Here is a 14059-nt window from a genome sequence, read left to right on the forward strand (position 1 = left end):
GGGGGGCCGGGGGCGTGGCCACGCGGGTCACGTTGCCCGCCCTGCGGGGAGGGGCGCGGAGACGGGCGGGCGCTTCCGGCGCGGTGCATGCCGGGATAGCATCCGGGCCCCGCTGAGGCGAGCGGTTCGCTGCGCGGGAGGCGGCGGGCGGTTGTTTGCGGGTGTTTCTCCTCCAGGCCGCAGCCCCCCTCCTCGGACCGCCGCCATGGCGATGCAAGCAGCCAAGCGAGCCAACGTGAGTGCTCTACCCTGCCCCCTCCCCGGCCCGCCTCAGCCCTCCGGGGGGGTGAGGAAGGGTCCCGGGCCCGGAGCTGAGAACAGGCCTTCCCGCCCGGTCTGGGCTCCTTCCGCGTCCCCGGCCGAGGGAGCTCGTCCCCCTCCAGGCAGGCCTATTGACTGGCAGAAGCTCGTCAAGTTTGTAGTTGTGGAGGATTATAAAAAGACCAGCGAAGCACGCGGATTCTTTGTTAGCCCCAAGATTTAGCACGTAGGCTGCTGCTTCTTTTAAGGTTTGAAGTGAGTGCTCTAGGTCTAACGCCGTATGTTGTTTCTGCATCAGATTCGGCTGCCTCCAGAAGTCAATCGGATCTTGTATATTAGGAACCTGCCATATAAAATCACAGCGGAGGAAATGTATGATATTTTTGGGAAATACGGGCCTATTCGACAAATCAGGGTGTAAGTATTTTTGTTTTCTTTGAAAAGTTTAGGTTTTTGTAGCTTTAATATAGCTGTTACATGTCACTAATCCTATTGCAGAAGGTAGAAACTGAATTTCACAGTTGAAAAAGTTAAATGCACTTTAGCGGTATTCCTCTGTGACAAAGGTGGATATGATGATATTTCTCTGACTGAATTCCTTAGACAATAACATTGCTGGTAGGTAGGGTGAAAAAGCTTAAACTGGATGTGAACTTAGGTAAGTTGGCAAAAATATGAGAGACTTACTTTCAAGTAAAGCTTAAATACAGCTTGAATACAAGCAGTTTTCATATTTAATAAGTGTTAGATACTTAACTAATGGGAAAATAGAGATGTTACTATTGCTGCTGGACCTGTTGAGTAGAAACAAATACTTAGCAACAATTCCCTGTCTGTTGGATACAGCTTGTCCCTGACCCACACGTTCTGGATAATGGTGATCTGACTGTAACTTTGTTTTAAAATGCATTGAGGTTATATGTGGCAACAGCAAATCAGTTTCTTCTCCTTAGTTATTTCAAATATTGAAGAACCGAGCTCTGATATTCCTTGTTATTCTCAGTACTGTCTAATTGTTTTGGATTAAACATAACTTTATCTGGTTAGTGTTTTGTTAAGTTTCTAGGGGAAAGAGTTGGCTGAAGCTGGAATTTGGGAAGAGCATTTGAGAACCGTAATAAGGCTGGTTGGAGTATGACGCTCATACAAAAGGATTTTTTTTTGCTTTTCTGAAAACTATAGGAAGGGGAGGGAGAGGAAACAAAACTTGATGTTTAATACTTAAAAGAAAACATTGTAAGTCACGTTTCAATAGATGTACAAATAGAAATGAAATGTAGATTATATTTGATACGGGGGGGTTTTGTATGGCTTTTATCCAGATGGTGGCAAAATAACCTGCAGCATGAGCTCTTGACTAGGTTGCTGATCAGGATTAGAGCAGAATGTATCCTTGTCACTTACATCACTCTCCATTTCCCCAAGCTCTGAGACTGGTGTGGGTAATTAATCCACAATATGATTGTTTTGACTATGTAGGACGTAAATATGTAAACAGTTAAACAACAGTTAAACTTAGTAGAACTTTACTAACCTAAATAGAACTGCTCATTCCAGAGCCATAGAGATTAAAAATGGTTGTTCAGTGTATAAAGTGAGTTTTATGTATAGAATTGCCTTCAGTAAACAAACAAGGACAGGGTGATGTACTGCTGATGCTGTGTTGGGACGTGTAGCTAGTGAGATCCTTTTGACCAGGGAAGGGCAACAGAAGTGACTGGGGAAGTGGCTAAGGGAACAAGGGGCAGCATAAACTTACTGCTTGGCTAAATAGGTGGAATTCTTCACTAATAAGCATAAAGAAGACTTAATATTTAAGGTTTCTGAAAACATGTAGGTTGGAACAGCGTGACAGTGGGACACAAAGAATTAAGGCTTGCTAGGGGAGCTTTCCATCAGAGCAGTGTGTTGGCGTATGTGTCTGACAGGGAGCTGTGGACAGCCTCCCCACTACTAAGCTGTGTTGTTTCCACATAAAACCTGACATCATGAGACAAGACATAATGTGGAACTCCTTTGTAATTACTTTCGTGCTTTGTGCAGTTCTTATCCCACTCCTCTTCATTTTCGTACGTATCCTGGTGTGGATACATGCAATATCATTTGTCCTCAGGCATTCTCTTCTAAGAAGCAAGCACTTTAGAGACAGTTCTCTTTATTAATTTTGCTATAACTATCTTTTAGCTGAAATTTTTTGGATTTAGGAACTCTGCAGTCTCTCTGGGCTAGTTAGTGTTATGTGCCCAGATGTGTCTCCTGTCCCTCAGGCAAAGGAAATTGAATTGATGGTCCAGTAGGTGATGGTTGGGTGTCTGAAGTGGTCTTGTACCAGTGGGCCTGTATTGACTCTCTCTAAATTGACTGTGTGATGTGCCGAGAGCCATAGTCTGTCCTAGGGAGACATTTCATCCAGACAGCCATTAACTGACAGCCTAGTCTTGTAATATTAAATCAAGCTGATCACCATAATAAAAAAACTAAAGTATTTCCAGAAATAGGACAACCCCTGACAGCAGCAGCTTCTGATAGTTGTTGTGAAGTGCATTTCCCTTAACACAGCACATGCCTCTGTCACATTTTCCTGTCATCTTTGACTCTGAATTGTAACTGGAGATTGGTGTGGAAAGCAGGAATGTATTTTAATATCTAGAAAAAAAAAGTGGTTTTTTTTTTTTAGTGAGGTTGCATTAGTTAATCTAATCTGTCACTGCTAAAGACTAATAGAACTATTTCCTGTTCATTTTGTTTAACATTAAAACGGATCTTGCTCTGCAGTGGAAACACTCCTGAAACTAGAGGAACAGCCTATGTGGTCTATGAAGACATCTTTGATGCCAAAAATGCTTGTGATCACCTGTCAGGATTCAACGTGTGCAACAGATACCTCGTTGTTTTGTACTATAATGCAAACAGGGTACGTACACTTGGGGTTTTTTTGAGTTACCTGTGAACATAACTAGGCCCCCCCCCCCCAAGTTTTTTGAAAAGACAGTTGCTTGGATATTTTTAAGAAATAAATGCAAACTGGTAGAGGGAGCGGATTGGATAAATTGTTAGCATCTTTACTTGGTGACTTGTGTGCAAAAAAAAAAAGTGCCTTTGGACGAAGGGTGTGAAGAACAGGTTTCTGGTGAGTGTACTTTGGAGAAGAGGAAGCAGGGGCCCTAAAACTGCACAGTTGCAACAGGATGTGAGATCTTGTTTGCAGGTAAAAAGCCTCTGGGTTACGATGTTCCCACCTGTTACTGACAGTACCCAGGATCCTGTGGCATCCTCTGAGGTCCAGGACTAAGCAACGCTGTTTTGTGTGTGGTGTTGGTGTAGTTCATAGTGACGTTGGTTGCAGTAGCTGGGAAATAACATGTCATCAGATGAGATTATATTTTTCTTCTCACATCTTTTATTCTCCTGATTACAGGCATTCCAAAAGATGGACACAAAGAAGAAAGAGGAACAGCTTAAGCTTCTCAAGGAAAAATATGGAATTAATACAGACCCACCAAAATAAACTGATCTTTTTGGAAAACTGTTTTCAAGCCCTGCCACTGAGTTCTTGAACTAGACATAGGAATTCTCAATGAAGTATAACTTTTAAAAAAATTTTGATAAGCTGTAATTTGAAGCTTTAGATCTTCACATTAGAATTAAATGTAAAACACTGCAAGATTTGCTTTAAGATTAAATCCCCTAAATGGACATGGCTTCTGTGTGTTGTAAGGGTGACCTGGTAAATGCTGCATGACCGCAGCCCTGTTTCTAGCGGGACCTTCCAGGATCGGACCAAGCAGGTTGAGGATCGGACCAAGCAGGTTGAGTGTTTCACACCTGAAGTTCTGCCCAGTCTCCAGGGTGGATTTTAAGGGTGGCAGCCAGTTAACTCAGAGAGCTCAGGGGGCTCTGTACCAGATGCCTACACAGAGGTAATCTTGTTACTCTCTGAAAATGGAGTGTTACAACTAGTCTGCCTGCCACAGGGATTTTTGTGCTTTTTTAAAAAAGAAGGAAGTATGATTTGATACTTCATCACACCTGAATACTGTGCATAAATTATTGTGCCTTTCTCCCTCTGGGAATGTTTGAAGGAACCTGACTCCATCACATGATCATCAGGTTGCTTCTTGCTAGAAACCAAGCCCAAAGCCATGTTTATAACAAAGTTTCTTTTACAAACTAGAAAATGAATAGCCTTTTAAAATGATCTAACTGCTGAGGTGACTTCAGTCAGAATATTTTGTTTCCAGTGATTCAGACAAAATTGGTAAGCTGCAGTAAAATAATCTTGCTCTAATAGTGTGTTGCTGCAGGGCTGACAGTGGCGTGCGAGATTTTTATTGCTTGTACCCAGTTTGTACTGAGGTCAGTAGCTGCAACAGGAATACACTGCACACCTTTGAATGTTAAGTGGAGAACACCTGACCAAAGTGAGATGGTAGATGATGGCAGTAATCTTAGATACATGTAGTGTGATTGTTTTCTACTCAGTGTGGTTGAATTGTAATATATTTCATGTAGCATCTAGTGGAGGAAAAACATTTATTTGACACTTTTTTTCAGCACTTGTGTCCTGTGAATAAAAATTAGTGTGTTACAGAATATGCATAACCAGTATACTTTGGAACTGGAAAAGAATTAACTTCTGCCCCTGCTCTGAACCACCTGGAAGTCATGTGAACATTGGTAGTTCTCCTCCTGCCTCGGGAGGATTTATTTTCTTGGATGTGATGTTTAACTCCCTGACCAGACAACTTCCAGCCGGTGCAGAACATGAGCAGATGCAAACATACTTTGCTTGAGGATTTGTAATTTAAATTTTTTCAGTGCATCATAAAGGAATGTATGGATTTCCTCATCCTTAGATTTTTATTGAAATCTGTCACTTAACCATACTGTTCTGTCTAACTAGTAAAAAAAATAAATGTGTCTACATTGTTTTGCTTTTTTTCATCCAGGCTTGCTTTGTGCTGTGCTTCTGCATGTAGCCTTTCCTGTTAGAAAGGAAGTGATTTGTCACCTGCATGTTTGTGATACAGGTAAGAATTTGTAGAGCATCCCTCCCCATATGTATGTGAATGCTCACGTGTGATCGGCCCCTGAGTGCTGGGGAAGGATGCCTGGCTGTGAGTACCAGCGTTGAGCTGAGGAGTTGCTTGTCATTTCTCAGCTGGGAGGAGCATGAAGGATGGTGGTGACGCTCCCAGCTGGCTATTTCACCCCAGAGCAGCAGGGAGGAGGCAGCTGACACTCGGGTGCCATTTCAGCTTTGGGTGGGTGCCCGGAATCCCACCTTGTGCCTGACCTGGCAGCAGCCCTGGGGACAGGGCTGTGTGTTCTGCTGCAGCTGGGACGTGAGTGAGAGCTACATTTGGTGTGTGTGTAATGAAAAGCCTTGCCCTTATGCTGTGGCTTTTCCACACCTCTGTCCTTCCCGTAAAACTGACGCTGCTTTTTCAACAAGCAGCCTTGCAGGCCCCAGTGCAAGGGAGACTTGGAGCCTGAGAGCAGCTGGGGTTGTGCCTCTGGACTACAGAAACGTAAAGCTCTGCTGCGACGTCACCGCTGTCCCACTTGCCCAGCCCTGTGCTGCTTCTGTCGGGTGCAGCTGTGATGCACGTACATTAAAGCAGCTGTGATCTGCCGTTGTCCTTAAGTGAGCAGTACTCCTGCAGTGCCAGCTTGGTTTTCAAGTTTTGCCCATCAGATTAATACAAACATAAGGCAAAAACCAGCTTGCCTTAAAAATGTCTAAGTGAATGAAAAGCTGTTGGAGGCCTTGCTTCTGTGTGAACAGCTGGAGCTTTTTGAAGGTTACAAACAGCCCCCCCGATATATGTATACACATATGCACCATGTAGGCACATCCACACACCTGCCAAACAGCAGGGTAACGGGGGCTGTTTACACCATGTGCTGGGCATTTGGAAGGCCTCTTGCTGTAACAGGAGCTGGGAGTGCTTGTTACCAAGCTGGATTTTGCTTCTAATAAATAATAAATACTACTAATAAAATATCAAAATGCTAATAGTTATGCCACATGCTGCCAGCCTTGTTTAAAATCATATGCAAATACCACATTGCTTCTGTCAATACCAGAGAGCATGGTGCTTGCACTGCAGTGTCTGTTTTCATGAGGATTTGATGCTGTTTGAAAAACATATATAAGAAGCAATTCTTTAGGGTAATAAGATTAATAAAAATTCCTTCAATGAATCCTCAAGATCAGCAGCTTTTGATTTCTCTGAGAGCTCAGCTGCTGCCTTTCATTAAATATTCCATTTCATACTTTTTCTTCTAGTGCCTGTTTGGGGCTTTGAATGTCCCTGCACATGTAAAATGAAATAATAATTTGTACCTGCAAGACAGAGGGAATGGAAATCGAATGCCCGGAGGATTGTTTTGATGAGGTCTGCTCAAGATTTTGTTTGAAATGTAATATCAAAGGACAGGGAAATGAGTTTAGTTATATGAATGGCAGAGGGGGCAGCAAATAAGGCAGATGTTACCAGCCTTGTACTCTGCATCTGTGCTGTTTTTTGTGTGTGCTCACTTCCCATTTAATTTTTCAGGAAGTAGGGCATGAAATTAAGCCTGGAAGGTCATTTTTTTCCATAGATGCTGTTCAGAAATTAGTAACAAGAGGATATCTGATTACACAGGCAATGACAGTAAATTTTTTCCAATCCATTATATAGTGTTAATAATTATATGTACTATGTTGATCGATGATACAATTAAATAAATTAACGCATTTGCAGTCAAATAAAGAGCTGAAGATTACATTTCCTTGAAGACTTAATTTCCCTAAGTATCACAAAGCACAATTAGTTTTCCTTTCAGATTTTTTCTTTTTAATGAAATTGGCATGAAAAATGTAATAATCTCTGCTTCCAACAAAGGTCTCTGCAGAGAAAGGGTGATGAGGGAAGAGAGCTCCATCACCCAGCTGTAATAAGGATTTTACAGACTCTGTAATGGCTGGGTTGTACTGCTGAGGGCAAAAGGAAAGCGCACAGCAGCTCTGCAGATACAGACGATAAGACTGAATATAATCAGCTGTTAAAGCTCAGCAGGAGTACGTTTTCCCCTGGTAAGAAACGTGGCAGAAGTGGCAGGGCAGAGCGATGCCCTACCTCTTGCTTTAGACACAGCAGAGCGTCGCCAACAGCAGGGCCCAGAGCTGATGGGGAGCACGTGGCCACCCCAGGAACGCTGAGCCACTCCTTGGCACTGCTGCTTGCTTTCGGGGCATTCAAGAAAGGCCCCAAACCAGGTCCTTTATGTTAGGTGTTTTTTTGTTTTTGTTATTTTTGTTTGTTTGTTTGTTTGTTTGTTTTTAAATGAGCAGCTAACTTAAACAGGGCCACTGGTAGGAGCAGCTATAGACTGATGTGCTGAATCAGCCAATGTTTGACAGGCGTGATGGGGCTGTTAGGTTTAACCAAGTCATCTACAGGAGCTCACACATCTGCCACTGCTGCGACCCAGCCTGCCGTCTGCAAGCCACAGCTGAAATCACAACCAGCGACAGAGGCCGGGGCAGTGCCAAAGGAGACCAGGACCTTTTAAAAGAATTTGGGAGAGCTAGTGGGCACCAGACCCCAGCAGGTCTAATTCCCTATTTATTAACGGGAATTTAGCCTGTCCTAAACAAAAGACTTATTATGGAAAAGTGGATGTGTAACGCTGCTGCTGCAGCGATCCCAGATTTCCACCAAAAAAAGGGGTTTTACAGGCTTATTAATTAACAAAAATTTATTTTCTAAAGAAAGAAGGGCGTGAACTGTAGTCACTGCCAGACTGCCAGTCTTGCTTTTCTGTGCTCCTTCTCTCTCAGCTCCAGGAGGTATCACCTGGAGACACCTGCATAGCTTTGCTGTCTGTCTGCTCACGCTAGGTGTGTTCTCCTTACACACACTCACACAAGGAAACAGCTCACCACCTCCTTGAAATCCTTCCATAAAAAAATCCGTTAGTTGACAGCTACGCAGAGTTTATAGTCAACTAAAACAAAAATAACATTGTGACCCAGTGATGCTCTATTTCTTCATATGAGAAATAATGAACAAAAAATGAGTTGATGAGTGTTTGAAGAACTTGTACACCAAAAAATTCCAGTGGCCAGAGGAGAAAAACAGGAAATTGAAACTGTAAATATTGAGATTTTATTTGTTTTTATATATACTTTTAATTCTTAAATGAGACAGTATATTTTAAAACAGCAGCAAGCAGAACGTACAAGTTGAGAAAAGTGGCAGCGCAGGTAACTCTGTTTGGCTAATGCCCGTTCATGTACAAGGTGTACATTGGATTTTTTTTTTTTTTGAGCACCTTTTGTGTTTCTTTTTTCTTGGTTTAAGTGTACAGTAAGGCAGTGGTTTTTCAATAAGGAATATATATATATTTATATTTTATATATATTTTCAGTCATCACTGTGAATTCTTCTTACATGCAAATTAAATAAAATGTACAACTTGAAAATGTTACAACGGTAGACATTTTTCCCAAAGCAAAGCTTCTAATAAAAGGCAAATACGGACACCACAAAGTTAAAGAGAAGGAAGGCATAAGAAACCAAAGGGCAGGCGCTATTGACAGGACAGCTTGAGCGGGGAAGATTGGGATTCCAGTGGAGATTTCTCCCGCTGCTGGCAAGGCGAGAAAGAATGGATGGTTATTAACAGATGTCTGCAGCCAACTCCCTCGAGAAGATTCACTCTAACCTGAGAAGCTCCACATCAAAAAGGAGAGTTGCATTGGGAGGGATGACCCCAGGGTGGCCTGTGGCTCCATAGGCCATCTCGGGTGTGCAGGTCAACTTTGCTCTTTGTCCTAAGCTCATCTGGGTTTTGAATGTTGGAGAAAGAAAAAGAGAAGACAAGAAACAGTTATTAGGAGGAAAACAAAGGACAAACCACTGTGTGGCAGGAGAGTTGGGACCATCAGACTCATCTTTCAGCTTCAGGCTGAAGCTGCCCCCAACAGCTCAGACATGGGTCTCCTGACTCCTCCGGCTTCTCACAGCAGTTACTGAAGTTGCCAGAGCCGGTCTGGGAGTCACACCAAGGCTTTTTAACACAGACTTTGGTCCATCCTGCCTATGCTGGGGCCAGCTGTAGGTGTGAGTTTTCCTTCTGCGGAGCACAGGTACATGTAACACCATCAGTGGGCATTAGGAAAAAGGCTCAGTAACAGACAGGACAGGAGCTTGTATTCAGGAGAGATCAGTGCCGAAACGCAGCTGGGTTCAGATTCTGGAAAGCACTCGGCAACATTTTTCCTTCTTCAGGCACCACCAGGGACAACTTCAAAACCACTGCTCAACCACTAATGCTGCAGGCACACAACCTGCTGCTGTTGGGCAGATGCAAAGCAAACAAATCCTACTTAAAAGAGGTACTTATTTCCCCAAGCTCGGGGACAGGCATCTCTCCTCAGGGACTGCTTATTCTGGCAGAGAGCTCTTGCCCCTGGGATGGACAGAAATGCTGATTTCTCTCACTCCAGACTAGCTCTGAAGGTAACAGTGCTCACTGAGATTTGGGGTATCAAGAACCAAATCCCTGCTCTTCCAACAGAGCATTTTTGAGGTGGAACGTTCTTAAACTGCTATTCATGCATCATGTACAGGTGACTGAATATTCACTGGCCAGGAAATAATCCCTGCTTTGAAGCAGTGATTCAATTTGGGCCTCTCTCCCAAGATTTGGGCACATCACTGGACTACAGATTACATGGTATCTCCTGCTGTTTTTTTTTTCAAGTCCTACAAAATATAGCAAAGTTTTGATCACTTTACGTGGATGAAAAATGTGAATGTGAACTTTCCCACAGTCAGGGAGTATTCATACCATGGGGCTGAGGGTGTAGGGGCTGACGACCTCCCCTGGTCCCTGCAGGGGTTAGTGTGGGGCAGGCTGCCTGCTGCTCCGACAGCTGCTAAGTCATGCACGAGTTTTAGGCACGGGGCAACCTTGAACTGTCGGAAGTTGAGCAGAGAAACATGAAACATGAAACATTGAAAAATGGACGTCCTGGACGCCGTGAACTGCCTTTTTCCAAGTGCCTAATAAACCCCTCAAAAGCCTGGGGTGGAAGGCGACAGCCACAAGCTCAACTTCAGACAGTGTTCCACTAGGAGGAGCAGGAGGGCAGCGCGTTGCTTCACCGATTACTGGAATGGCTTTCAGCCGCTTATTCATTAAGGGACAGGAGTCGGGGAGCCAGAGCAGTCAAGGAAGGGATAAACAGATTCACCCAACACTCGCTGACACTTTTTTATCTGCACTGGCTTCTGGTATCTACAGCATCCTGGGGTCCTGAGCTCCTCTTAGGCCTTACTGCAGAGCAAATAATAGAGTCCAACTCAAATCCTTGAGAGGAAGGTGGGTATTTTTCAAAAAGTCTAGAATTCCTCGAATGGATTTCTTCTCTGGCTGGAGAGAAGGGAATGCTTGCACTGCTTTCTCCATAGGGCTGGAAAACATTTTCTCTTCCACCCCTCTCTGGAAAAACATGGTTGCACCAATTCTCAGTGGATTGTTTCTCATTTAGCATTCTTCCCTTCTCTCTATTTAAGCATAAGAAGTTATTCCCATTATAGTTGTACCTGTAATAATATTTGAGCTGTTTCCTCCTACACTGAGCTCTAGGACCCCGAAACAGGGAGTCACAAGGAATTTGCACCCTGATCTCATACACTCTTGCACTTGAGCAGCCTGACTGCACTCCTCTCACAGCGTGCCCTCACAACACTGCAGACAACGAGCAAGAGTTGGCAATGATTTGCATTGTGTGGCACTTTTAGGGTTCTGCTGTGTTGGCACTCAAACTGCAATTAATGGAGGGCAGTTTCCTTTTTCTCAGCATAGGGCTGGCCAGTGAATGTTAAGTTTTGTAGCTGGGAGCCTGAAGTCATAAAAAATTTAACAGTGCAGTTTGGTACCTTATTCAGTAAGGGTCAAAATCTGTAGCTCGGTCATGGATGTCATCAAAAACAGCAGCTTGGACTTTTATGGAGTAACTGGATAGAGGCTACTCCATAAAACGCTGCTACCTGGAACATTTTAGAGGCCGCTGTTGTCTATTTGTGGAGCTGTCCATGGGAAAGGGATGGGGGCTTATGTGGCACACTGGCACCTGGGGAGGGGACTTCTCATCTCCCCTCCCAAATGCACACCACGTGGAAAGCCTCATGAGTAGGAGACATCCCTGGATGGATGGAGGAGAACTACAGGAATTACCGTGCTCAAATGGACCACGCTTTTAGTAAACCACTGTATCTTACACTGTGATTTCCCACTTGGTCTTGTCACCATTGCACTGGACGTTGCTGTGCTCACACACCCTTCAGAGCTGGCTTGAAGTTTAGCCAGAGTATTTCTTTGTACCTGTGTAACACCTTCTTCAAATCCTTTAATGACTTCTTGCCTGCCAATCTTGAACCTGAAAGGCTTGTTTCTGTCTCTGGAGGAATCAAACTTCTTTCCGTTCTGTAGCATCCCTGCCAAAACAAGACACAGAGTTTCAATCTATCTAAGCTACATCTAAATGTAAGTGCTGGCGGGGAGGGAAGGAGTGAAAAATTAATGTCTTGGTCACATCAGCTGCTCATTTCCATTTTCACTTTGAAGCCTTACCCAAAACAGATAAGGCAGAAGAGTCAAACGCAGTGGTACCATACTGTTACCTTTGCCTTCTAGTAATTTAGGCTCTAAAATGGAAATATATTCTTATTATTAATGCATTAGGTTATAACTCGTATCATAACAAACACTGCACAGACATACAGAAGAGCTGTTGCTTGCACAGTGGCATTCCCCTGCTAAAGAAGATAAAAGCAGGCAAGCAACAAGTGGGACACAACAGAAGAGAGAATCCCAATGCAGATGCCTGATCCAGGCCTGCTCCTAAACACAAAACACCTCCCTAAAACCTACAGACAAAGAAACCAAATTTAATATAAATTCAACTGGGTTTACTTCTCATTAAATACTTGTATTTTAAGACATTGTATTAAATACACGTATTTTAAGACATTCTTTTAACATCATAACTAACTAAAGGGAATAGTCCTCCCAAGTACACGTCAGGTAACCAGGGGCTGTTGCTGTGTGTGGTCCAAAGCTCACCCCAGTCAGCAGGACCCTTCCACCTTTGGGTGGGAATGTAGAGTAAAGTTTGGGAACTCTTGAGGCAAATTTACTGCCAGTTAAACATCTGTAAATACAGAGGAGCTCCTTTGACTTGTTCCTACAAATTTACCTGAGAATACCTAGAAGAAATATTTGATACTTTGGGCTGTTTAACCTTCCCTCCTTGAGATACTCGGAAGTAGTAGAATAATGTGCATTACACAAACGTGGCCATTCCACAGCATGCATGTGAAACTTCTACACAGTGTTACAGCTTCATGTGTCTCCTCCTCAGACAGAAAGAACAGGAAAGACTCTGCATTCAAAAATCTGAAAATAGCAAGGACATTTATATGAATACTCTACTACCCTCATTCTTTATGTTTTCATTCAGCCACAAGAGACAGTCACAGGAACCCTTACTCATTCCTTTTGATGGGCACAACACTGTTCCAACCTAAATATTATGAACACATGCCCAGATTCTACAGCAGTACTACCTGATTAGGTATTTTCATTCTTTTTTCAAACAGTGGATAATTATGGTCGTTTTAAATTTAAAAGTCCCTGGTAATTATTCTTTCAAAATGCTATACTCTGGATATTGCAAGGTTGGTCTGATATTTATATATTAGAATAAATCTTTTCTTTGTAATGCTTTAGTGCCAGTATTCTGGGCATATACCATGACTGTCCTGTGCAAGGTGCTGCACAAAGTTCATGAATAAGCAAGTATCTGAAAAAGTTTCTAGTTGAAAAGAGCATTATCAGACACAGCTTTGACAAAACATGCTGAGAAATACTGCCTTTATGATTCAACATGAAAAATACAGTCTTACAAGTTTCTTTTCATTAAAGCAGTTTATTAAGAGACCAGTTTGATGCACAAGTTTTATTTTTCAATGAAAACCATCAGTTATTGTCTGGACAACAAAGAAAAAGTCATATTTTACTTGTTTAAAATGTCTGTGTTATGAATTAAATGTAAAATATATGAGATGCGCCAGAATGAAAAAGCAAGCATAAAAGGGTAGGATTCCTCTTACTAACCTTTATGATTCTAAGATGTAGCCAGCTACTTTTGAGCTAATTACTCTGCTTCCCTCTATAATCAAGTCAGAGAAAAATGCACTTTCAGGGGGTAATTCATCTAACGAAATCTAGGGATCTACATTAGGACATAATGAATTGCATCCTAGCAGTGCCTATTTCTCTGCAATGAACATAAGGGGAGTCCAAACAACTAGTTCAGACATCGATGTCTCCAAATTCATTAGTAGTTAAATCAGTGGTGATGGCATTCTGGACTTGCAGTAACGAGTACACAGTACCTGATCCTTCCAGTGGGGTTCTGTGCCTCTAGATATTTTACACCAATATTAAAACCAAATGCCATATTAAGGCAAATTAGCCGTTGATGAAGTCCAATGTTTGTCAAAGTTGGTACTTCAGAGACGCACGTGTCTCTGCGCGCGCGTGTGTGTAAGGCCTCAGGAGGAAAATTATGGAATAACCTGCCCATAAGGTATGTTTCATAACCTTCACCATTAGCCTTGCCACATTCCTTAAGTTCTTCACCATAACAGTGTTTTAGGTGTACCCCGATGAAAGTACATACACATACTATGAACTGTGTCGTCTCAGTGATACCCCTAACTACCCCCCCCCC

The 14059-nt window shown here is 42.9% G+C and overlaps 2 protein-coding genes across 2 annotated transcripts in view; one reads left to right on the forward strand and one right to left on the reverse strand.

Annotated features, from left to right (window-relative positions):
* Positions 1 to 81: 81 nt before the first annotated feature.
* On the forward strand, positions 82 to 5187 carry SF3B6 (splicing factor 3b subunit 6). Its single transcript, XM_026844082.1, has 4 exons — positions 82 to 235; positions 560 to 678; positions 3037 to 3175; positions 3680 to 5187. Exons 1-4 carry the CDS (start codon positions 206 to 208, stop codon positions 3767 to 3769), a joined length of 378 nt encoding a protein of 125 aa, XP_026699883.1. The 5' UTR covers positions 82 to 205; the 3' UTR covers positions 3770 to 5187.
* A 3210-nt stretch (positions 5188 to 8397) lies between these two features.
* The window catches only part of FKBP1B (FK506 binding protein 1B), a 49389-nt gene continuing 43727 nt past the window's right edge, over positions 8398 to 14059 (reverse strand). The window contains exons 4-5 of the mRNA XM_026846436.1: positions 11647 to 11759; positions 8398 to 9098 (exon numbers count right to left, since the gene is read on the reverse strand). Coding sequence (XP_026702237.1) covers positions 8970 to 9098; positions 11647 to 11759 — 242 coding nt within the window. The 3' untranslated portion in view covers positions 8398 to 8969. The remainder of the gene's footprint in view (positions 9099 to 11646; positions 11760 to 14059) is intronic.

Source organism: Athene cunicularia, assembly GCF_003259725.1.
Source record: "Athene cunicularia isolate RWA chromosome 3 unlocalized genomic scaffold, athCun1 chr3_part1, whole genome shotgun sequence".
Lineage (NCBI taxonomy): Eukaryota > Metazoa > Chordata > Aves > Strigiformes > Strigidae > Athene > Athene cunicularia.

Excerpts from the sequence above, each read along its gene's own strand:
- SF3B6 (XM_026844082.1), top strand. The coding sequence starts at position 206 with ATGGCGATGCAAGCAGCCAAGCGAGCCAAC. Across the intron at positions 236-559 it reads AAGCAGCCAAGCGAGCCAAC|ATTCGGCTGCCTCCAGAAGT; the intron begins GTGAGTGCTCTA and ends TTTCTGCATCAG. Across the intron at positions 679-3,036 it reads CCTATTCGACAAATCAGGGT|TGGAAACACTCCTGAAACTA; the intron begins GTAAGTATTTTT and ends CTTGCTCTGCAG.